Source organism: Rattus norvegicus, chromosome 1 (genome assembly GCF_036323735.1).
Source record: "Rattus norvegicus strain BN/NHsdMcwi chromosome 1, GRCr8, whole genome shotgun sequence".
NCBI lineage: Eukaryota > Metazoa > Chordata > Mammalia > Rodentia > Muridae > Rattus > Rattus norvegicus.
In genome coordinates, this window is record NC_086019.1 from 248,616,397 (window position 1) to 248,642,215 (window position 25,819).

The 25,819-nt window shown below is 36.0% G+C and overlaps 1 protein-coding gene across 2 annotated transcripts in view; it reads right to left on the reverse strand.

Moving 5' to 3' along the window:
• Positions 1 to 3,490: 3,490 nt before the first annotated feature.
• Positions 3,491 to 25,819, reverse strand: part of Cyp2c12 (cytochrome P450, family 2, subfamily c, polypeptide 12) — a 62,059-nt gene continuing 39,730 nt past the window's right edge. The window contains exons 6-9 of one of the 2 annotated variants that reach the window (NM_031572.2): positions 25,598 to 25,739; positions 19,072 to 19,259; positions 10,442 to 10,583; positions 3,491 to 3,912 (exon numbers count right to left, since the gene is read on the reverse strand). In NM_031572.2, the coding sequence (NP_113760.2) occupies positions 3,731 to 3,912; positions 10,442 to 10,583; positions 19,072 to 19,259; positions 25,598 to 25,739 (654 nt within the window). In that variant the 3' untranslated portion in view covers positions 3,491 to 3,730. Of the gene's footprint in view, positions 3,913 to 10,441; positions 10,584 to 19,071; positions 19,260 to 25,597; positions 25,740 to 25,819 lie in introns of those variants that run through there. The other variant, XM_063281071.1, reaches the window with a different exon arrangement.

Genomic DNA, 25,819 nt, shown 5'->3' on the forward strand with positions numbered 1-25,819 from the left:
CTTCCTATGGGGTTGCAAACCTCTTCAGCTCCTCTGTATTTTAATTAGGATATAGAATCTATCTTTTTAAGTTCTTTGTATAATTTGGATATTAGTCCTTTGTCAGATGTAGGGTTGGTGAAGACTTTTTTCTCAATCTAAATGTTGGTAAGTTTGTCCTGTTGAAGGTTTATTTTGCCTTACAGAATCTCTTTAGTTTCATGAGGTCCCATTTGTCATTTGTTGATCTTAGAGCCTGAGCCACCAGGGATCTGTGCAAGAAATTTCCCTGTGCCAATGAGTTTGAGGGTCCTTCCAACTTTCTCTTATTTTAAATCAGTGTATCAGGTTTTATGTTGAGGTCCTTGATCCACCCCTACTTAAGCTTTGTGCAAGGTGATAAATATATATTTATTTCATTATTCTACATACATGCAGCCAGTTATAACAACACCATTTTTGAAGATGATTACCATGTGATCTTTAACACTACTTTTTGATAGTACAGCTTGAGGTCAGGGATGGTGATTCCCCATAAAGGGGAATAGTTTTATAATTGTTTTGGATAGCCTGGATTCTTTGTTTTTCCATAAGAAGAAATTCTGTTTCCTTACCTGTGAATAATAGTGTTGGAATTTTGATGGGGATTGCATTAAATCTGTAGATTGCTTTTGGTAGAATAGTCATTTTACTATGTTAATTTTACCAATTCAGGAGCATGAGAGATCTTTCCATCTGCTGAGGTCTTCTTTAATTTCTTTCTTCAGTTACTTGAAGTCCTTGTCATATAGATCATTCACTTGCTTCATAAAAGTTACAGCAAGATATTTGATATTATTTGTGGCTATTGTAAAGATTGTTGTTTCCATGATTTCTCGCTCATTCTTTTTATCATTTAAATAAAGGAAGGCTACTGCTTTATTTGAGAAATTTTATATTGAGCCATGTCAGCTGTAGGAATTCTGCATTAGAATATTGGGGGTCCACCATGTATACTGCCATCATCTGCAAATAATAATGCTTTGACTTTTTCCTTTCCAATATGTATCTCCCTGATCTTTTATTGTTGTCCAATTTTTCCACGTAGAACTTCATTTACTAAATGGTTAAAGGGAGAGAGCAGGCAGCCTTGTCTTGTATCAGGCTTAGTGCAGTTGGTTCAAGTTACTTTACATTTAATTTGATGTTTGCTGTTGCTTTGCTAAATGTTGCTTTTATTATGTTTAGCTATGTGGCATATATTCCTGATCTCTACAAGACTTTTAACCTGAGGGGGTGTTGTATTTTCTCCAAGGCTTTCTAGTATCTAATGAGAAGATCCTTTGACTTTGCCTTTAGTTGTTTTTTTTTGGGGGGGAGGGTGTATACTTTATTACATTGATGGATTTTCACATATTGACATATTCCTCCATCACTAAGAGGATGCCTCCTTGATCATGGTGAATAATGGTTTGATAAGTTATTAAATTAAGTTTGTGAGAATTTTCTTGAGTATTTTTACATCAATATTCATAGGTGAAATTGACCTGAAGTTCTCTTTCTTTATTACGTCTTTCTGTGATTTAGATAGAGTAACTGTAGCTTCATAGAATGATTAAGTAGTGTTCCTTCTGCTTCTATTTTGTGGAACAGTTTGAGAAATATTGGTATGAGCTTTTCTTTGAAAGTCTGGCAAAATTCTGCCCTAAAGCCATCTGACACTGGGCTTATTCTTTTTTCCAGGGGGCGGGTTTGAGAGGTTTTTAATTACTATTTCTATTTCCTTAGGGGATATGAGACTGTTTAGATAGTTTACCTTCTCTTGATTTAACTTTGGTACATGGTATATGTCTAGAAAACCATCCATTTAATCTACGTGTTCCAGTTGTCGAGTATAGGTGTTGTAGTAGGGTGTGATGATTTTTTTTGTATTTGCACAGTTTCTGTTGGTATATCTCCCTTTTCTTTACTAATTTTGTTACTATCTCTGTGCTCATTAGTTAGTATGGGTAGAGGATAATTATCTTGTTATTTTACACAAAGAAACAGCTTTCATTGATTCTTTGTATCATTCACTCACTTTCTTTCTATTTGATTGATTTTATCCCGGAGTTTGACTATTTCCTGCTGGCTACTCTCCTTGGGTGGAATTGTTTATGGTTTTAATGTACTCCAACCAAACTGAATATATCTGAACCAGTCTTTTTATGATTAGAAAATGTTAACACTTAGCTTCTTCTTCTTTATGTTTCATCATCTATTCTATAAAGTAAAAAAAAGTTTTATTTTAGTCTTCTATATTATTTACTGTGTTTTATTCCTTCAAGAGTGTACCCTGTATGAACTGATAAACTACATTCTCAGAAAGCTCTGTGGGGAGAGAAAGAGAGAGAAAGACAGAGAGAGAGAGAGAGAGAGAGAGAGAGAGAGAGAGAGAGAGAGAGAGAGAGAGAGAAGTTGAGAATGAGAGAAAGACTATCAATATGTAACCAGTTCTGACCATTGAAACCTGGGTTTGTCAATTGTCTGTGTTAACTCTGCCCCAATTATACTGATTGAGTTTTCTCAGGTGGAGATACCCAAAGAAGGTCTCTGGAGTAATGGCCTCCTTTAGCTGTGCTCAACTATATAAAATGTTCTCCAGGGCATAAGGAAGACTTCCGAATAGTGACCAGATAAAATTAATTCTTGAATTTCCCTAAAAAAGATTCAGATAAAATTTTCTCAAAAAAAGGTACAAAATCATACTGCAGAAAGTTGCCAAGAATGAAACATGTAGAGACCAGAATCCAAAAATTAGAGACAGAAGAACAGTGGTTGTAATCTGCTCAGAATTGCTAGAACTGTGTAAAGCATCTGAGCTGATTTCATGACTCTTACCCTTTCTAGCGGATTTGCTTTTGTCAATAATTTCTCAGGTAATATATTTCAATGTTGTAGGAAGAGATTATAGCAAGTAAAAATAATAAAATATTGTTCTTCCTATGACTGTTATTCTTGCTGGAATAAAGAGAGGAGCTTATAGGCAAGGTAAGCAATATGAAAGCAATTTATAAGGTTTATAAGCAAAACAATTTATAAGGTTTAAGATGGAAGAAAAATTTAAAATGCTCTTGCATTTTTAATCAGATTTAAATTTTTTAATTTTGATCTGGATAAGAACAAAGCAGGACTGGTCACATCCTTCCCGTGTATTCTACCCTTGTTTGTGTAGAGTGTGAAGCTACTCCTGGACACAGTATATCAGTTTCAAATGTGAATATTTCCATTAACTTTAGGTGATACCTAGATAAAAAGATTTCTCATATCTTCCTCACCAATAAATTCATATATATAATTAACATATATTAATCAGGAAAATAGGATAAGTTGTGTCTGTGTTTATGTATGTGTGTGTATCTGAGTGAGTGTGTGTGTGTGTGTGTGTGTGTGTGTGTGTGTGTGTAAAGATATAAATGCATATGTGGAGGTCAGAGCTCAATTTTTGGTTTTGTTCCTTTAAAAATCCCAAAATGGATTTAGAAACAGGGTATCACATTAGAACTTTTTTTATTTGAATTGACTTTTTTTTCTCAGAATCTTTTACATTAACTTCAGAAACTGTATAATGTAGAATTGTTATCTTTGGGCAATTAGAAGACATAAGCTGTGGGAAGAAGAAAGTACATAGTGGTATTTCTAGGACAGTTGTAAATAGAAATTTCTGTGGGTGATGTCAGAAGACATCACAATAGAATGTTTCCTCATCTTCATTTCTGCTTTTAGGTCTTCATTAGACAGGAATGAAGCACAGCTGGAAAGTTGGAGGAATTGATGAAAACTCAGAACGTATTGAGTTTATATCGATGTCCTTTGGATCAGACAGAGATTTCAGTTTGAAATTCTGTAAAATGGTGGTCAGGAACAAAAACAGCTCCATACTGGCAAGGCCCTCTCCCACACATTTCCGTTTTCCTTTAGGAAATAAAGAGTTAAAGAACATAAGTATGTCTTATATGTAAGTGAGTTTGAGAGGCACTGTTTGTAACTGGCATAAGAGAATGAAATTGAATGAGTTATTGGGTGAGTAAGTGGTTAGATATATCAATAGTTGAATGAATAACTACTTTAGCAAATACACAAAGGTGTGACATTTTTTCCTGGCTAACATATAACATTAAGGAATATATTTTTGCTACCAGGTTCCATCTGCCCCTGGGAGCTGGCCATGTGCCACAGCCTTCCCCACCCCAATCAAGCCTGGAGATAACTTGTCCCCAGGAGTGCTGACACATCTAAGCTCACAAGTCCACAGGCTCACACAAAGAATGAGTTCCAGTCAGAGACAGCAAGGCCAACTAACACCAGAGATAACCAGATGGAAAGAGACAAGTTTTAAAACATAAGCAACAGAAAAAAAGGTTACTTGTCATCATTAGATCCCAGTTTTCCCAACACAACAAGCCTTGGATACACCAATGCACCTGAAAAGGAAGCTACTGATCTTTAGAAAATCACATCTCATGATGATGATTGAGGATTTAAGAATGACATAAATAACTCCCTTTTAAAAATACAGGAGAACACAGGTAAACAGGTAGAATCCCTAAAAAGGAAACACAAAAATAGCTTAAAGAAATAAAGGAAAACACAACCAAACAAGTGAAGGAATTGAACAAAACCATCCAAGATTTAAAAGAGAAAATAGAAAAAAAAAGAAATCACAAAAAGCGACAACCCTGGGGATAGAAAACCTAGGAAAGGGACTAGGAGTCATAGATACAAGCATCACCAACAGAATACAAGAAATAGAAGAGAGAATCTCAGGGGCAGAAGACACCATAGAAAACATTGACACAACCATCAATGATAAGGTAAAACACAAAAAGCTCAGAACACAAACATCCAGGAAATTCAGAACAAAATAAAAGACCAAACCTCAGAATAATAGATATAGAGGAAAGCAAAGATTCCCAACTCAAAAGGCCAGTAACTATCTCCAACAAAAGTATAGGAGAAAACTTCTGGAACCTAAAGAAAGAGATGCCCATCAAGATAAAGAAGCCTATATAACCCCAAGTAGATTGGACCATGAAAGAAATTCCTCCACATAATAATTAAAACAACTGATGCACAGAACAAAGAAAGAATAATAAAAGCGAAAAGGGAAAATTGTAAAGTAACATATGAAGACAGACCTATCATATCTGAACTAAGACTCTAAATTCTAGAAGGTCTTGTGCAAATGTCATACACCCCCTAAGAGAACAAAAATGGCAGCCAAGGCTACTTACTATACCCTGCAAAACTCTCAATTAACATAGATGTAGAAACCAAGATATTCCATGAAAAAATTTACAGAATACCTTTCAAAATTCCAACTCTACAATGGATAATAGATGGAAAGCTTCAACAAAAGGATGGAAACTACACTGAAGAAAAAGGAAAAAAATTAATCTTCTTAAATGAAACCCAAAAGAAAATAATCGCACAAACATAATTCTACCTCTCACAATAAAAATAACAAGAAGCACAATAACTGGTCCCTACTATTTCTTAATATCAATGGAATTATGTTCCCTATAAATGGACAGAAACTAACAGAATGAATATGTAAACAGGACCCAGAATTTGCTGCATACTGGAAACACACCTCAGTGACAAAGACAGACACTAACTCAGAGTAAAGGGCTAGAAAAAAATTCCAATCAAATAGTTGCAAGAAACAAGCTAGAGTAGCCATTCTAATACTGAATAAAATTGACATTCAACCAAAAGTTATCAAGAAAGATCTTCCAAGTTGAATGCGCAGTTCTGAACATCTATGCACCAAATGCAAGAAAAAATACATTTGTAAAAAAAATGGCTCTAAGACTCAAAGCACACATTGAACCTCATACAATAATAGTGGGAAACATCCACAGCATATTATCACAAATGAACAGATCATGGAAACAGAAACAAAGCAGAGACACAGTCAAACTAAAGAAAAAATGAATCAAATAGATTATATATATATATATATATTTATATATATATTTATATATATATATATCCATAAAATAAAAGAATATACCTTCTCCTCAATACCTCATGCAACCTTCTCCAAAATTGAACAAAACAACTCTCAGTGATACGAAAAAATTAAAATAATCCCATGTACCCTGTCAGATCACCACACATTAATGCTGATCTTCAATTAAAATAAAAAAAACAATAGAAAACCAAATGCACATGGAAGCTGAACAACTCTCTACTTGATGATAACTTGATCAAGGAGAAAATAAAGAAATTAAAGACTTCTTAGAATTTAATGAAAATGATGGTACAACATGCCCAAATTTATAGGAAATGAGGGCTGCTAAAAGGAAAATTCATAACTCTGGTTGCCTCCAGAAAATAATTGGAGAGAGCATACACTAGCAGCTTAACAGCACATCTAAAAGCTCTAGAACAAAAAGAAGCAAAAGGTTAATGAGGAGTAGATGGCAGGAAATAATCAAACTTTGGGTTGAAACCAACCAAGTAGAAACAAAAAGAATCATACAAAGAATCAACAAAACCAGGAGCTGGTTCATTGAGAAAATCCACAAGATAGATAAACCTTTAGCCAGACTAACAAGAGGGCACAGAGACACTATCAAAATTAATGAAATTATAAATGCAAAGGGAGACATAACATATACTTCACAGAACCTGAAGAAATTTTTAAAAATCATCAGATCCTACCATAAAAACTTATATTCAACAAACCTGGAAAATATGAATGAAATGGACAATTTTCTAGACAAATACAAGGTAAAAAGTTAAACCATCTAAAAAAGGTTCTATAATGCCTAAAGTAATAGAAGCAGTCATTAAAAGTTTCCCAAACTGTCCCCCAAAATCAGTGACTAGCCAAGGCTACACACTCATTCCCTATGTATTCAATGTAATACTTGAAGTTCTTGCAAGAGCAATTAGACAACAAAAAGAGTTCAAGGGGATATAAATTGTAAATGAAGATGTAATGGTAATGCAGATGATAAAATAGTGTACTTCTGTGAATCCAAAAATTCTACCAGAGAACTTCTACAGCTGAAAAACATCCTCAGCAAATGGTTTGAAAGAAATAGGAGGACAACAACCTTCACTTCACAATAGTAAGAAATAATATAAAGTATCTTGGTGTGACTCTAACAAAACAAGTGAAATATCTGTATGTCAAGAAGTACATGTCCCTGAAGAAAACAATAGAAGAAGGCCTCAGAAGATGGAATGACCTCCCATGCTCATGGATCAGCATAATTAACATAGTAAAAATGTCCATCTTACCAAAACCAATCTACAGAGTCAGTGCAATGCCTATCGAAATTCTAACTCAATTCTCCACAGAATTAGAAAGAATAATTCTCAAATTTATTTAGAACAACAACAAAAAAAAAACCTCAGTAATAAGAGAACTTCTGGGGGGATCACCATTCCTGACCTCAAGCTGTATTACAGAGCAATCGTGATAAAACTAAATGGTATTGGTAATGAGACAGGCAGGTAGATCAATGTAACAGAATTGAAGACTCAGAATTAAACCCATACACCTATGGTCACCTTATTTTTGACAAAGGGGCCAAAACTCTTCAATGGAAAAAGGACAGCATAGTCAACAAATGGTGCTGACTTAAGTGGTTGTTGGCATGCAGAAGAATGTAAATTGAACCATTCTTAACTTCTTGTCCAGTGCTCAAGTCCAAGTGTATCAAAGACTTCCACATAGATCCAGATACACTGACACAGAAGAGGAAGTAGTAAAAAGCCTTCAACAAATTGGCACAAGGGAAAATTTCCTGAATAGAACAACAATGACCAAGACTCTATGATCAAATATAGACAAATGGGATTTTAGAAAATTGAAAATTTTTCTGTAAGTCAAAGGACACTGTCATCAGGACAAAACGGCAACCTACAAATTGGAAAAGGTCTTTACCAATCCTACATCTGATAGAAAGCTAACCTTCAATATATACAAAGAACTCAGGAAGGAAAACTCCAGAGAATCTAGCCTATTAAAAATGGTGTATGGACTCTTATATTTTTGGCTGTGAGCCTAGCCTTTAACGGCTTAGCCATCTCTAGGTAGCAATGGATAGCCCAGTAAGAGCACCAGTGGAAGGGGAAGCCTTGGGTCCTGCCAAAACTGAACCCCCAGTGAACATGATTGTTGTGGGGAGGGTGGTAATGGGGGAAGGATGGAGAGGGGAACACCCATAGAGAAGGGGAGGGGGAGGGTTTTGGAGGATGCTGGCCTGGAAACCAGGAAAGGGAATAACAATCGAAATGTAAATAAGAAATACCCAAGTTAATAAAGATGAAAAAAAAAGAAATTCAAAAGAAAATGGTGTATGGAGCTAACCAAAAATTATCAACTACTCAACCTCAAATGGCCGAGAAGTACATAAATAAATGTTCAATACCCTTATGCATCAGAGAAAGGCAAGTCAAGTCGACCCTGAGGTCCACCTCATAGAGTCAGAATGGCTAAGATAAAAAACTCAGGTGATCACAGATGTTGGTGAGGATGTAGAGAAAGAGGACCACTCCTCCATTGCTGTTGTGATTGCAAGTTGATGCAATCACTACAGAAATCAGTCTGTTGGTTCTTCAGAAAATTGGACATAGTACTACCTAAGGACCCAGCTACACCACTTCTGGGCATATAACCAAAAGATGCTCCAACATAAAAAAGGACTATGTTTCACTATGTTCATAGCAGCTTTATTCACAATAGCCAGAAACTGGAAACAATCAAAATGTCCCTCAACAAAAGAATGAATACAGAAAATGTGGTACATTTAAACAATGGAGTACTACTCAGCTATTAAAAAAAATGACTTCATAAATTTCTCAGGCAAATGAATGGGACTAGAAAATAGCCCGAGTAAAGGAACCAAGTCAAAAAAGAACACACATAGTATGTAGTCACTTATAAGTGAATACTATGCATGAAGCTTGGAATACCCACCATGCAACTCACAGCCCATATAAAGCTCAAGAAGAAGGAAGGTCAACATTTAGATGCTTCTTCAGTCCTTTTTAGAATGGAGAGGAAATAATTCTGGGAGGCAGAGGTGCTATAGTAATAGAATTAGGATGGTATTGACACAAAACCAAACAGGCTGAGTCGTTATGAGTTTGTTATCAAACTCAATTGATGACTGAACATGAATCCATCTCCATGGCCTCAACAAACACTTTAGGTGAGGAGATGTGATGCTCATAAAACATCCTCATTGATGGAGCAGTAGGGAAGCTCATGATCCCAGCATAGCCTCTTGTCACAATTACAAGGTCTCAATGACCTTATGGGGACCTTGAAGTTTCTTAAATCTAGACCTAGAAAGTATTGTATAACTGTGTTTCATTATCTTTTTTATATAAGTAAATGTGTATAGTGTTTGCATGTGTTGCTGAGTGAATGTCAAAGTTAGCTGTTTAGGGAGTTCAGAAGACTTCTCAAGGTCTCCTGGAGGAGGAAATGCAGATGGTAGGTGCTAGGCATTCAACTCAGGTTTATAGCAAGAGCTGCATGCTCTCTTAATTGATGGGCCATCTATCAAGCCCTTTATTAGCTTTGTAAGAATGTGAAGCGCCAGCCAAATTTCCAGTAATTTCTTGGAATGTACTCACAAACCCTCAATCCTAATGAAAAGTTACAGGAAGCTGCAGGCTACTTAGAGAAGGAAAGCCAGTTTTATTCACCATAGGCCATTTGTGGCTTATTTATTCTCTGGAGATTGTTAATAAACAAATGAACATATAAAAGGACAGCCTTGTGTATATGTATGAAACTAAAACAATAAAAAATGAAACCTAGAAATATTCTTTTTTTTCCCTGCTGTCTATCACTTATATTCTCTGTGGCAGGTAGAAATTTCTCAATTATAATGTTGATTCACATTTGCATTTTAAATTTGACATACTAGAGAGGAAAAATTATGGAGAATTCTCCCGAACAGCATGCTTGTTCAGTGATATGTAATCCTCTCCAACCACAAGTCCAACTCTATCAGCCTGTTTGTTCATTGACTTCCCTGCATGAACTTTATGCATATTGAAACTTTTTGGTGATTTTATCTTATTTGTTTTATTTTAACTTTTTAATGTTTATGTATAGCTGAGCCTGAAGGAGAGTGGCACAACGAAGACATACATTCAAATTATGGTTGATTCGTTTTCTTAAAGGTGATCAAAGGCCTGTGGCAGTTATTCTCTAGGATAATGTCTTTCCCTCCCCAAAATGTACATTAAGGAGTTTTCCTAGGATGGCTAGGAAAGGATGAACAAATTGAATTGTTAATACTTGATTCAGTTAAGGAGAAAGAGTCATCAATATCAATGTAAAGGACGCTGGAAGTAATGCTTCTGATCATGCACAAATTACAAGTCCACCAACAATTGAGAGCCACTTTAAAAGTCCCCACAGGCTCTCACTCATGTCACTGGAGCCCCTGGAATGAGTTTCTATTACCTGCTGAGAAAGGCATGAAGTAGTCACTTTTCTTAAAGTTTCCATTCTCATCTAGAAAGTGACCTGGGTCAAACATCTCTGGGTTGGGGAATTCCTTACTGTCATGCAGCACTGATGTAAGTGATGTTAGTACTGCTGTTCCCTGCAAACAAAACACAATAAAGAAAGCAATGTACAAATATATCAGAGTGCTAAAAGATAAAGGAACTAATATTGTTCACCTTCTCCTCCATAGAGGAAGGACAAAGAATAGAAGGGTCGTTTGAACACAGAACGTGCAAAGAGCAGGGAGCAGTCTGAGATTAGCCACAGTGGTGTGAGTAAGGTGTCGTCTCCAGTGACATTTGTAGTCAGCATTGGGGATTTGGTGCCAATGCTTGTGACTCTTTTCCCTTTCCCGGTAGGTTTGTTTCATCACCTGCCACTCTTGTTTGTCAATTGCTTTTCATAAGTCACATCAATCATGATTTCAAATGGAGACTTGCTTTCTATGTGAAGCAAATAGAAGTCATTCATACTGGTAAACAAGCAAGGTCTAGAAAGACAAATCTACTCATTTTCCCTCATGAACATAGTTCAGGTCTTACATGCCATGGATGGAAGAGTTTGCTCTCACACACAGAATTTATGTATATAAAGATGCATGCAAATATACAGACAGAAAGGAGACTGTAAATGGAAAGAAACTAATCATAGGAAACAATAGGACCCCTTTTCCTATTTTGTATTTGTATTTATTCTTCTATCTTACTATAAATTCTGACAGTATCCTCCCTCCCTCTACTCGTCCCATTCTACTCACTATCCTCCTCTTTACCCAAGACCACTGCCCTGCTCTTTACCTTCACTAAATAAATAAATATAAATAAATAAACACAAACAATGCTCTACCAGTTATATAAACTGAGCATGTCACAAGATCTATTAAGTCAATGGATAAGCCCTCATATCAAAGCATGATGAGGAAACTTAGAAGAAGTATTCATTTTAATAAGAAGAACAGGGAAAAGTGAGACACATCCCAGTCCCACTGTTAGAGGTCCCACTAGAACTCCAATCCAATCAACCATAATGTATTTTCAGAGTACCTAGTGCAGACCTATTCACGTTCTTAGGTTGCGTCTCTCTTTGTAAGTACCTATCAGCCCAGTTAGTTGATTCTGTGTGTCATGTTCTTCTGGTGTCTTCATTTCCTCTGTTTCCAACAATCTTGTCTCACCTTCTTTTGTGGTGTTTCCCAAACCCTACTTTATTTTTGGCTGTGGGTCTCTGCACCTGCCCCTATTCACTGCCTTAATAATCATCTCTGATGACAACTAGTCTAGGTACTAACATAGCAGAATATAATTACAACTAATTTAATTGATTTATTTTGTTGCCAATTGGGTTCATCTCTACTATAGATACCTGAGATGTGCAACATTCAGTTTGGGCCATCTACACCGAGACAGTGTCCTGCTATGCCCCCTGATTTGGCATGAGACTTAATTTACACTAGCCAGTAGTTGGTTATTCTCAAAAGTCTGAGTTGCCATTACTCCAGAACATTTCCAGGAGGGACAAATTATAGTTTGAAGGTTCTATGACTGGGTTGGTGTCCTAATCCCACATGAACTGTCACTTATACCATAGATCTTATGTATCCTGACAGGTATAAAATGGAATCTCACAGTAGTTTTGATTTTCACTTTCCTGATGAAAAAGGATGATGAAACTTTTTATTTTTTAGGTGTTTCTCAGCCATTTAAGATTCCTCAACTTAGAACTCTTTATTTAGATATGTACAGATTTTTAAAATAATTTCATTATTTAGTTTGCTAATGTCTAGTCTTTGCTTATATACTTTAGATAGTAATACGCTGTCAGATGTGAAGTTGGTGAAAATCTTTTTCCCAGTTGGAAGGCTGACATCTTGTTATATTGACCATGTCTTTTGCCTTAAAGAAGCTTTTTACTTTCATGAGGTCTCATTTATTAACTGTCAGTATTAGGACCTGCAATATCAATATTCTTTTTAGGAAAGTGTCTCCTGTGCTAAAGCATTCAATCTATTTCTTATTTCTTCTTCTGTCAGGTTTACTGTGTCTGGTTGTGTGGTAATGTGGGTCTACATCTCTCCTGTTGCTAGGCACAGCCTCTTGGGTAGATGGAACATAGGGAGTTTGTCTGTGCTTATCCCACACGACTACTAGGGTAGGTGCTGAGCTGTAGGGAAGCACCAAGACACTGTTCAGTGGTGGAAAGAAGTCTGAGATGTGACAAAGCTGAGGCCTAGGGGATTCTCTGACTCTCGGACTTCCAGGTGCAGCTGAGAGTTGCAGAAGAGCTGAGAACAGAGTCAGAGTCCACAGTCTGTGGCCAGTATCTATGCTGGGGACTGGGGAAGGAGGCGCTCTGACTTGTTCCAGTGTTGCCTATCTTAAACCTGGTGGCAGTTGTTGCTAGAAACACAGAGCGGCCTTCTCCTGGGGAATTAAGTTAAGGTTCTATAAGCTTCTCCAAGGCTCCCTGAGGAAGACGTGATGAAAGAGACAGCCCATGGTTCTAAACTGTTAATTGACTGCTCATTGTGTAGAATAGATATATGCTGTATGGTACCAACTTCTGAGAGTGGACCTGAGATTAAATAACTTTTGCAGGGAGGAATGTCTGGGAAGGAAAGTTTATTGGATAAGCCCTCTGGGCCACTAGGTACCTCATTAGAATGGAGAACTCTGTTCGGGGACTATGTGACCACAGATCACATTTCCTTCTGTGAGGAATATGGCATCTGTTCCATGACAGGAATCTGGCAGTGTGTAGGGATAAACTAAGTCTCTGGTGTGTGCCCATTGAGACTCCAGGTCTCAATCTGCTCTACATTATCAAGGTTCCTGGCATGGTTTTACTATCCAAACTGATGAGATATTTGGGGCATTTGTACTTGCATTTTTGTAGGGTAATAAATATGGATCTATTTGTATTCTTCTGTGGTACGGTAGCAGTTAAGTCAACACCATTTATTAAGGATGTTTTCTTTTTCCATTGTATGTTTCTGGCTTCTTTATAAAAAGTCAGGTAGTCATAGGTACATGAACTTATTTCTACATCTTCAATTTAATTCTTCTACTAACAAGTCTATTTTATATAATTGCCATATGTATTAATTACTATTTCTCTGTATTACAGCTTGAAGTAAGGAATGGTTATAACATTGGAGGTTCTATTTTTCAGGATTATTTTAGTTATCAATGGCATTTTTTCTGTATGAAGTTGATAATTGTACTTTTAAGGACTGAGAAGAATTGAGTTAGAATTTTGATGGAGATTACACTGAATTGTAGATTTTTTATGTACATTGGACATTTTTACTTTGTTAATTCTAGCAATCTGTAAGTGTAGAAGATCTTTTCATCTTCTTATAGCTTCTATTTCTTTCTTCAAAGACATGAAATTTATCATAGAAAATTTATTTACTTGGTTACAGTTAGCCTAAAGTTTTGATATTATTTATAGCTATAGTGATAGATATTGTTTCCCTATTTTCTTTCTCATTCCATTTGCATTTGTATGAAAGAGTGTTACTGATTTCTTTTCAAGTTAGTCTCATATCACTTCTCTGAAGGATTTTATTAGATGTAGGAGTTTCCTTATAGAATATCTGATGTTGCTTATGCATGCTATCACATTTGATTCAAATAAATGTAAACTGACTTCCAAAATATACCCACTTGATTTCCTTCACTTATTATGTTATTGTGCCTAGATCGAGTTCCTGATTCCAGTGGGATTTCTTTTTCCATTGTATGTTTCTGGCTTCTTTATCAAAAGTAAGTTAGTTATAGGTATGTGGATTTATGTCTGGCTCCTCAATTTGATTCCACTAATCAATATGTCTGTTATATATAATTACCATCGGTATCAATTACTATTTCTCTGTATTATAGCTTGAAGTAAGGAATGGTGATACCATTGGAACTTCTATTTTTCAGGAGTATTTTAGCTAATGGAGGTTTTTTGTTTTTCCATATGTAGTTGACAATTGTACATTTAAAGACTAAGAAGAATTGAGCTGGAATTTTTATGAAGATTGCATTGAATATGTAGATATTTCGGTACATTGGATATTTTTACTACATTAATTCTAGCGGTCCGTAAGCATGAGAGATCTTTTCTTCTTTTGATATGTTCTATTTCTTTCTTCAAGGACATGAATTTCATTATAGAAGTTTTTTATTTACTTGGCTAGGGTTAGTCCAAAGATTAATATTGTTAATAGCTATAGGGATGATTATTGTTTCCCTATTTTCTTTTTCACTCCATTTTTATTTCTATGAAGGAGGGTTACTGATTTGTTTTTATCAATTTAATCTCATATCACTTCTCTGAAGGAGTTTATTGTATCTAGGTGTTTCCTTGTAAAATATCTGGTGTTGCTTATGCATGCTATCATATTAACTGCAAATAAATATAAATATAAACAGACTTCTTTTCCAATATATACCAATTTGATTTCCTTCACTTCTTTTATTATTGTGCTTAGATCTAGTTCCTGATTCTAGTGGTATTACTTTGATACTCCCCACTTTAATTTGAGGATGGCTATAGGCTTAAGCAATTTCTTTTTTTTAAGGATGTGCTTTGGATGTCTAATCTCTCCAAGACTTTAATCATGGAAGGGTGTTGTTTTTTTGTCAGAGGTTTTCCTGGCTTCAAATGGGATGATCATGAAATATTTGTCCTTCTATTAGTAGGGTGGATAATCTGTATGTTGGTCCATGTTTACATCTCTAGTATGTAGCCATTCATAAGGGTTTTTTTATTTGATTTTTAAAAAATTTTGCAAATACCTTATTGAGTATTTTTACATCTATGTTAATAAAAGAAATTGTCATATAAAATTCTTTGTTGATTCTTTCTGTGGATTTAATAACATGGTGATTGTGGCCTCATAACATGAACTTTCTATGTTCCTTCTGTTTCAATTTTCTGAATAATTTGAGGAGTATTGTACTTCTTTAATTAATTCTTCTTTAAAAGACTTGTAAAATTCTGTGCTAAAACAATTTTAATGACAGCCTCTATTACCTTTTTGCAATCTCATTTTCCTTGGATAATTTATGGATCTACATTTCAAATGTTTTCCCCCTCCACCCCCTCTCTAACCCCCCTTCCTCAACCCCTGGCTTTAATGAGGATGCTCCCACTCCCACCCGCCCACTCATAACTCAACACCCTGGCATTCCCTACTTAGGGGAAATGACCCTTCACAGGACCAAGGGTTTTTCCTCCTTTCGATATTGGACAATACCATCCTCTGCTACATATGTGACTGGAGCCATGGGTCCCTCCATGCGCACTCATTGGTTGTTAATTTAGTTTCTGAGAGCTCTGGTGAGGTCTGGTTATTTGATGCCATTTTTCTTCCTATGGGCTTACAAACCCCCTCAGGTCCTTCAGTCTGCCGTTGTGCTCTCAAATTGCTAGTGGGAGATTACTCTTTTTTTTTTTTTACTTTAGTCACATAGTCCTATGAATTTTCCTTTTAGCCTTCATTGTATTCAGTACATTTAGGTATGTTGTGCATACATCTTCATTGATATATAGAAAGCCTTTAATTTTTCTTCTTTTCCTTCTTTCTTCCTTTCTTTCTTTTTTGTCTTTACACAGTTTTCAATCAGAAGAGAGTTCCTCAGTTTTCATGAGTTTGTAGGTTTCTATTATTTGTGCTGTTGTTGAAACCAAGCTTTAATCTGTAGTGGTCTTGGTTAATTTAAATTGTTTGGTATCTTTTAAGACTTGCTGTATGAACCAGTATATGCTCAGTTTTGGAGAAATTTCTATATAGGGTGCTCAGAAGAAGAAATATTCTTTTGTGTTTTGGATAAATGTTCTGTAGATATTTGTGATGGTCGTTTGGTTGATATTATCACTTAGCTTCACAATTTCCTATTTATTTTTTATCTGGATGGTCTGTTAGTTGGTAAAAGTTGAATATTAAAGTCTCCTACTACCAATGTGTGAGTGTTGATGTGTTATTTAAACTTTAGTGATTTTCTGTTACAATAAAAGTGCAATTGTGTTTGGGGCATAAAAGTTAAGAAGTAAAATGCCATCTTAGTGTATTATTCCTTAAATGAATATCAAGTGTCCTTCATCATTTTCATTGGAAGTCTATTTGTTAGCTATTACAATGTCTGTAACAGGTTGCTTCTCAGCTTCTTTTGCTTGGAAAACATTTTTCTGACTATTAACTCTGAAGCAATGTCCATCTTTGCTGAGGAAGTATGTTTATCATATGCCCCTGCAGAATAGATTCTGCTCTTTGTTCATTCTGTTAGTTTCAGTCTTTTGGGGGAGGGTTGCATCCACTAATATTGAAAGATATCAGTAACCAATTCTTGTTATTGTATTGATTTGTATGGTGGTGGTGGTGGTGGTGGTGTGTGTGTGAGTGTGTGTGTGTGTGTGTGAGTGTGTGTGTGTGTGTGTGTGTGTGTGTGTGTGTGTGAGAGAGAGAGAGAGAGAGAGAGAGAGAGAGAGAGAGAGAGAGAAATGTGTAGTAGGGGTCTTTATTTTAGTTTTGTTGATGTGCGGTTATATATTTTCTGTTCTCATAGGTATATTTAACCTTCTTGGCCTCAGGTTTTCTTTCAAATATCATCTGTAAGACTGGGTTTGTATTTAGATTGTGTTTGAGTTCAAATTTATCATATAATAACTTGTTTTCTTTATGGTGACTGTAATATTTCCTGAATCTAGTAGTTTTGACTGATACCTTTGGTCCCTAAGCTCTGCAGTACATCTGCCTGGCCCTTCCTTTTTTAGAGTCTCCATTGAGAAGTCAGGTATAATTCTAGTATGTCTATATTTATAAGTTACTTGATTGCCCCCAGCACCTCTTAATATTATTTCCTTGTTCTGCATATGTTTAGTATTTCAATTATTATGTGGAGAATAAACTTTTATTTCTGGTGCAGTGTTTCATGTCTGATTCCTACTTATATTCTTGTAAACATCTTCTTTTTAAGTTAGGAAAAATTTCCTCTGTGATTTAGGCACAAATATGTTTGCCTTAAACTCTTCTCCTGTTCCTATTATTATTTAATTAATTATATTTGGTACCTTCATACTACTGCATAGTTCCTGAATATTTTGCTTCAGGATTTTTTTTTATTAACTTGAGTATTTCGTATTTACATTTCGAATGTTATTCCCTTTCCCGGTTTCTGGGCAAACATCCCCCTAGCCCCCCCTACCCCTCCCCCTCTATATGGGTTTTCCCCTCCCCATCCTCCCCCCATTACCGCCCTCCTCCCAACAATTACGTTCACTCGGGGTTCAGTCTTGGCAGGACCAAGGGCTTCCCCTTCCACTGGTGCTCTTAATAGGCCATTCATTGCTACCTATGAGGTTGGAGCCCAGGGTCACTCCATGTATAGTCTTTGGGTAGTGGCTTAGTCCCTGGAAGCTCTGGTTGGTTGGCATTGTTGTTCATATGGGGTCTCAAACCCGTTCAACCTCTTTCAGTCCTTTTTCTGATTCCTTCAACAGGGGTCCCGTTCTCAGTTCAGTGGTTTGCTGCTGGCATTCGCCTACGTATTTGCTGTATTCTTGCTGTGTCTCTCAGGAGAGATCTACATCCGGTTCCTCTTGGCCTGCACTTCTTTGCTTCATCCATCTTGTCTAATTGCGTGGCTGTATATGTATGGGCCACGTGTGGGACAAGTCCTGAATGGGTGTTCCTTCTTCCTCTGCTTTAATCTGCCTCCCTATTCCCTGCCAAGGGTATTCTTGTTCCCCTTCTAAAGAAGGAGTGAAGCATTCGTATTTTGATCATCTGTCTTGAGTTTCATGTGTTCTATGCATCTAGGGTAATTCAAGCATTTGGGCTAATATCCACTTATCAATGAGTGCATACCATGTGTGTTCTTCTGTGATTGAGTTACCTCACTCAGGATGATATTTTCCAGATCCATCCATTTGCCTAAGAATTTCATAAAGTCATTGTTTTTGATAGCTGAGTAATATTCCATTGTGTAGATGTACCATATTTTCTGTTTCCATTCCTCTGTTGAAGGGCATCTGGGTTCTTTCCAGCTTCTGGCTATTATAAATAAGGCTGCTATGAACATAGTGGAGCATGTGTCTTTTCTATATGTTGGGGCATCTTTTGGGTATACGCCTAAGAGAGGTATAGCTGGATCCTCAGGTAGTTCAATGTCCAATTTTTTGAGGAACCTCCAGACTGATTTCCAGAATGCTTGTACCAGTCTGCAATCCCTCCAACAGTGGAGGAGTGTTCCTCTTTCTCCACATCCTCTCCAGCATTTGCTGTCACCTGAGTTTTTGATCTTAGCCATTCTCACTGGTGTGAGGTGAAATCTCAGGGTTGTTTTGATTTGCATTTCCCTTATGACTAAAGATGTTGAACATTTCTTTAGGTGTTTCTCAGCCATTCGACATTCCTCAGCTGTGAATTCTTTGTTTAGCTCGCTTCAGGATTTTTTTTTAATATTTTAACTTTTCTCTGACTGATATATATATATATATTTCTTCTATTGTACTGCAAATGCCTGAGGTTCATTTTCCTATCTTTGTTGGTGAGAATATCAAGAGCACAGAAGTATAGCAGAGAGAAAAAAGCTTACCTTGGGTATGAAGTAGTCTCTGAATTTAGTGTCACAGGTCACTTCATGCAACAAACCATTTGGGGCAAGGTCAATATATCTCTGAACCTCATGAATCATGGCATTTGTGTAGGGCATGTGGATCCTGTCCAACATACAGGGGCTGCGGTGTCTCCCAATCACTTGGCCAATCTCTTCCTGGACTTTATCTGGATATAAAAAATGACAAATTTTAGAGTAGGAAAAATGTAGCCTGTATCTCCTATTAATGCATGGATTCCTAGGCCATGAAGAAAGTAGTCAATAGAATTTTGAATATATATTTCATACTGAGAAGTAAACTTAGATACATAGGATTATTCTAATATACATTTATACTATTGTTCTATCACTTAGCTAATATGATTCATTACTATATACTAATTGTTTTTATCCATGATATCAAATGATATGAGTTATAGTTAAATATTGATAGCCATAAAACAGGGTTCAATTAATTTGACATTAAAAACATCAATAAAATATATCAGAAATCAATTATTAAATTAGAGAATGTAGTACTGATTTAAAATTATGTATGTGAAAGTCTTTGTGCAATTTTATTCTGCCTGTCTTATTTTTAATTATGAGTGTGAAGGTTTATCACTAACAATTATTTAAAAATATCATTGTATTTTAAAAAATCAGTATTTTATGTACTCGACTATATACAATATTTTTGACGTATTGGTACCAGAACATATCAGTTATGTCTATATTTTATTTTTAAATGTTTCCATAAGTAAATAATGAACATATACATATATATATATAACATTTACACATAAATACACACACCACATGCATCATTCTTAAATTACCATATTTAGTAATATAGACAGATGTGTAATGAGTTGCAGACATATAAATATGACTCCCTATCTCCAATATGAGTTAGTTTACATTGTAGATATACTTTTAATTAATTTATTTAATTAATTGAATTAATGCATGCTGTTCACTTTTGTTAGTAATTTTCCCTTTCATGATTTAGAGTTCCCACTATTCAAGTGTATGTCTCAAAGACTAGAATAAATGTGCATTTAACGAAGACATCAGAAGACACATTAATTCCGTATTGTTCCTCATCCTCTATTTATTCCTGCAGTATCCCCAGATAAGTATTAAATGTGGGGCTTTCTAATTCTAGTGCCCAGAAAACTCCCTGAAAGTATCAACTTCTCTCATAAATTAAACAGGTATCTAGAGTTAATTGCTTCCCAGAAAGTTACTCTAAACAATTGGGTAGAAAACCTCCTACAAGGAGTCATAAAAAAAGCAAAATAGGGAACAGCATTTAAAGTTGAAGATTGATATTTACAATCTTGCCTTTTTATGTACAATACAATCACTACCTACTCTTGAGAATTCTGGTGTAGTGTCACTATTTTAAGTGAAGTTGTCAATGAACCTGAATATTTTTGTGCTATCATTCCATTGTATACATTCTGGTATTAATAATGTTATTTCTGAGGACTACTTGGAAAAAATGTCTATGCAAAACACAGAGATGTTTATAATATATTACAGCCTGTGTGGTACATCAAGAATTTTATATTCATTTTTTATTATTTTTATTGTTATTTATTTAGTTTTAATTTTATAGTTATTGGATATTTGATGTATTTATATTTCCCACCTTTCCCATACCCCATACTGCCTCCTCCTACTTCAAGGAGAATACTCCCACTCCCACCTACCCACACCCCCTTCAACACCTTGACATTCCCCTACACTGGGGAAATGAACCTTCACAGGACCAAGGACATTTCCTCCTACTGATACTGGACAATGCCATCCTCTGCTACATATGTGGCTGGAGTCATGTGTTCTTCCATGTGTACATATTGGCTTTGGTTTAGTTTCTGGATGCTCTGGTGAGATCTTGTTGGATGATATTGTTGTTCTTCCTATGGTGTGGCAAACCCCTTCAGCTCCTTCAGTCTTTTCTCTAATTGTGACATTGACATCCCCTTGTTAAGTCCAATGGTTAGCTGCAAGCATCCTCATCTGTATCAGTAGGGCTCTGGCAGAGCCGCTTAGAAGAACCCCATCTGGCTCCTGTCAGCAAGCATTTCTTGGCATCAGCAATAGTGACTGAGTTTGTTGGCTGCATATGGGATGGATCCCCAGGTGGGACAGTCTATGGATGACCTTTTCTTCAGTCCCTAATTGTCATGCCCACCTCGGCCAGCAAGGAAGACAAAACACTGTCGGATTCTTCCTAACAGCCTTTATTGCAGGAACACCTCATTGTTGATTCAGGGACCCAAGCAACAAAGGCACTAGCCTTATATACAAAACAGGCTATGGCTGTATATTTGTCCTCTAGGGATTGGTGGAGCATGAAATACCTCATTAGCATGAATATCACCCCCTCCTTGTAGATGCCAGAGGTATGCCAACACATGCTCTGTAAGGTTGTTTACCACAAACAACCACCTGATGTCAGCGCCATCTTTTTATCTATATGTGCCACTCCCTACACATAATCTACACTTTGTCCCTGTATTTCCTCTGGTGATTATTTTGTACTTCCTAATAAGAAGGACTTAAGCATCTACATTTTGGTCTTATCTGTAAATTTATTATTAGGTATTGCAATTTTGGGGCTAATACCCAAATTAACAAAATCAAAAATGAATGGGAGATATAACAACAGAAATCGAGGGTACTTAATAAAAACAAAACAAAACTGAATAAAAAACAAAAAATGCCCAAAACAATAAAAAAAAAACATCAGACCCTACTTTAAAAGCCTATACCAGATACAGAGGTTAAATTAGGATGAGATAAACCATCTAAACAGTTCTATAATACCCAAAGAAAAATGAGCAGTCATTAAAAGTCTCCCAAAGGAAAAAAAACAGGGTTTTGTTATTCATGAAAGAGTAGAGTAAATGGCTCTGAGACTCTCTATTCAACATTGCCATTTCTCCACTTTCACCCTCTACATAATCCTTTCCCTGTCAATATTTCAGTGTTCTTTTGCACATGGATTCCTGGTTATTTTTTAAAGTAATGCTATTGGTGTTTTGTTCAGGAAGTTTTCCCCAGTGTCCATATGATCGAGAATCTTCCCCACTTTTTCCTCTATTAGTTTGAGTATATCTGGTTTGATGTGGAGGTCCTTGATCACTTGGATTTAAGCTTTGTAGAGGGCAATAAGAATGGGTCGATTTGCATTTTTCTACATGCTAGCCTCCAGTTGAACCAGCACCATTTGTTGAAAATGCTATCTTTTTTCCATTGGATGGTTTTAACATTTGAAATGTAAATAAAGAAATATCCATTAAAAAAAGGAGCTAACTCTAACATCTATGTTGTTGCCTATAGAAGAATTCAACTTTTTTATTGCTGTACATTATATTAAAGACGTTGTCATTTGTCTATCAGTTTATCTGTTGAGTAGCATCTGGTTATATTATGAGTAAGTAGATTCATACACACACACACACAGACACACACACATATATATTTATATATATATGAGATGTGCAAACTAATTCACTTGTGTATGATCAATAGTGAAGTTGCTTAGCTACACATATACTTAGAAGGAGATTCTTAGCAATTTAAAAGTTGTTATACAATTTTAAATTAATATCAATGATATATAATATACTTGTTCATATGTTGATCAACATTGTGTTTTGACAGTTTTTTGTTTTAGCCATGTGGTAGAAATGGATCTCGTGTAACCAAGCACAAGACAGAAACCGGGTCTCCATCTGTCTTTTGGCTCTGTATCTGTTGTTTTCTGTGCTTCTTACCACAGTTAATAGTTCATCTCTCTTCTATGTTCCTTTTGTCTTTTCTTGTCTTGGGAAATTTCCGTTATGAAAAAATTTAAGTATGAAAAACAGAGTTAAAAATAAAAATTTGTGCCTTATATATCATGAAAAAATTAAAGTAATTCTATGTTTTATGTTGTATAAACGCTCATCTGAATGATAAAGTAATTAAAGGATTAGTGAGCAGAGCAGACACCAGTTCCAACCTGGTTCTATGTACATTTGTAAGATAAAAAGAAAACCAGATACACTCAAGCTAATAGAAGAAAAAGTGGGGAAGAGTCTTGAACACATGGGCAATGGGTAAAATTTCCTGAACAAAACACCAATGGCTTATGCTCTAAGATCAAGAATTGACAAATAGGACCTCATAAAACTGCAAAGCTTCTGTAAAGCAAAGGACAGTGATATTTACACAAAACAGCAACCAAAAGTTTGGGAAAAGATCTTTACCAATCCTACATCTGATAGAGGGCTAATACCAAAATATAGAGAACTCAAGAAGTTAGGGTTAGCCACATAACCCTATTTAAAAAAATAGGGTACAGAGCTAAACAAAACATTCTCAGCTGAGGATTATCGAATGGCCAAAAAGCACCTAAATAATTGTTCAACTTCCTTGTTCATCAGGGAAATGCAAATCAAAACAACCCTAAGATTCCACCTCACAACAGTCAGAATTGCTAAGATAAAAAAACACAGGTGACAGCAGATACTGGCGAGGATGTGGAGAAAGAGGAACACTCCTCCATTGTTGGTGGGATTGCAAACTGGTACAACCACTCTGGAAATTAATCTGGAGGTTTCTCAGAAAATTGGACATTCCACTACTTGAAGACCCAGCTATACCTCTCCTGCCCATATACCAAAAAGATGCTTCAACATACACTAAAGACACATGCTTCACTATGTTCATAGCAGCCTTATTTATATTAGACAGAAGCTGGAAAGAACCCAGATGATCTTCAACAGAGGAACAGATTCAAAAACTGTGGTACATCTAGTGTGGAATACTACCCAGCTATTAAAAACAATGACTTCATGAAATTCTTAGGCAAATGGAATGAACTAAAAAATATCCTGAGTGAGGCAACTCGATGACATAAAAACACACTTTGTATGCACTCATTGATAAGTAGATATTAGCCAAAAAGCTTGAGTTACCCAAGATGCACAGACAACAGGAAGCTCAAGAAGAAGGATGACCAATATGCGGATGCTCCCACTCCTTCTTAAAAGGGGGAAAATATCCATAGGAGGGGATAGGGAAGCAAAGTTTAGAGCAGTGACTCAAGGAACGGTCATTTAGAGACTGCCACACATGTGGCCCATATATATATACAGCCACTAAAAGTAGATAAGATTGATGAAGCTAAAAATTGCATGCTGAAAAAGACTGGATACAGATCTCTCCTGATACAGAGGTGAATGCTAGCAGCAAACCACTGAACTGAGAACAGGACCCCTTGTGGGGAATTAGAGGAAGGATTGAAAGAGATGAAGGAGCTTGCAACCCCATAAAAACAACAATGCCAACCAGAGCTTCCAGGGACTAAACCACTACCCAAAGACTATACATGGACTGACCTAGGGCTCAAACTGCATATGTAGCAGAGAATAGCCTTGTTGGGGAACTAGTGGAAGGGGAAGCCCTTGGTCCTGCCAAGGTTGGACCCCCCCCACTGCAGGAAAATGTGAGGGGGTCAGTATGGAGGATGTATGGGGGGAATACCCATATGGGGGAAGGGGAAGAGAGAGTATGTGAGCTTATGGACAGGAAACCAGGAAGAGGAATAACATTTGAAATGTAAGTAAAGAAATATGTCTAATAAAAAATAAAAAAGAGGGATTCCTAGGGAAACTGGTAAGGCACAGTATGCTTTTCCTATTCTATAACAATTCTTCAAGCCTATGTAACCCCATCACCTTCCACGACATTTCCTCCCTCAATCTTCACTACTACTTTATTATAGTTATATTATGAAGCATTCTGTTGTTTACTGTTATCTTCATTTGCTAGCCTACATGAACTAATTCTGTTTAAAAATTATGCTATTGTGATTTCATCACAGGGTAATTGTAATATTGACACAGGGTATGTATGTTTAATTTTGAACACATGGTTCTATTTAAAAATAAAATTTTACAATAATGATAATTGTAAAATGAAACTTTGTCATATATGTGGAAAAATATTATTCATGATAATTTTTATTGGAAATGATAAAACTCTGTATTCTATAAATTTGACATCATGACCTTGACCTTAAGGGCAATACAATTATGATGAACCAAACAATTTAAAATGCTTCACAGAATAAAAACTTTCCCACAGAAACACATAAAATACTGGACTTTATTTTATGCCTTAATGAGATGAGTATTCTTTTATCTACACCAGAATTAGATTTATCACAAAGGTGAAAGCAGCTGCAAGAATTCATCTGCTCTGAAGGCCTGATTTAGGGGAAGACAACACTATGCAATCATAAACAAATGTACGCTCAAGGTGCAAGAGAACTCTGGCAAAGGACTAACCTTGATGGCTTTTTCAAAACCGAAGGTCTCTTCGTTTCATTCAGTTATCAATCTCATTAAAGACAATGGAACAGAAAGCTAAATACTGATATCCTAAATACTAAGTCCTGCAGGACATAAGCTGTGTCTTCCCAGGATCCTCCGGGAATGTTGTGCTTCAACACTTATGTCCTTACCTGTGATGTGTGGGTACTTCATCAAGAGCAAAAGTGCAAATCTCAGCGTTAAGCTTGATGTCTCTGTTCCACCAATAAACAAATTAGTCACCAGGATTGCCAGATGTTCTTGTGTATAGTTCATCTGCTGATTGCCATTTTCCTAAGAATGGATTGATACAATTTTCTGATAAATATTGTCCTTGAAAAATCAACTACAATTGAATAGAAAAGATTGGACAA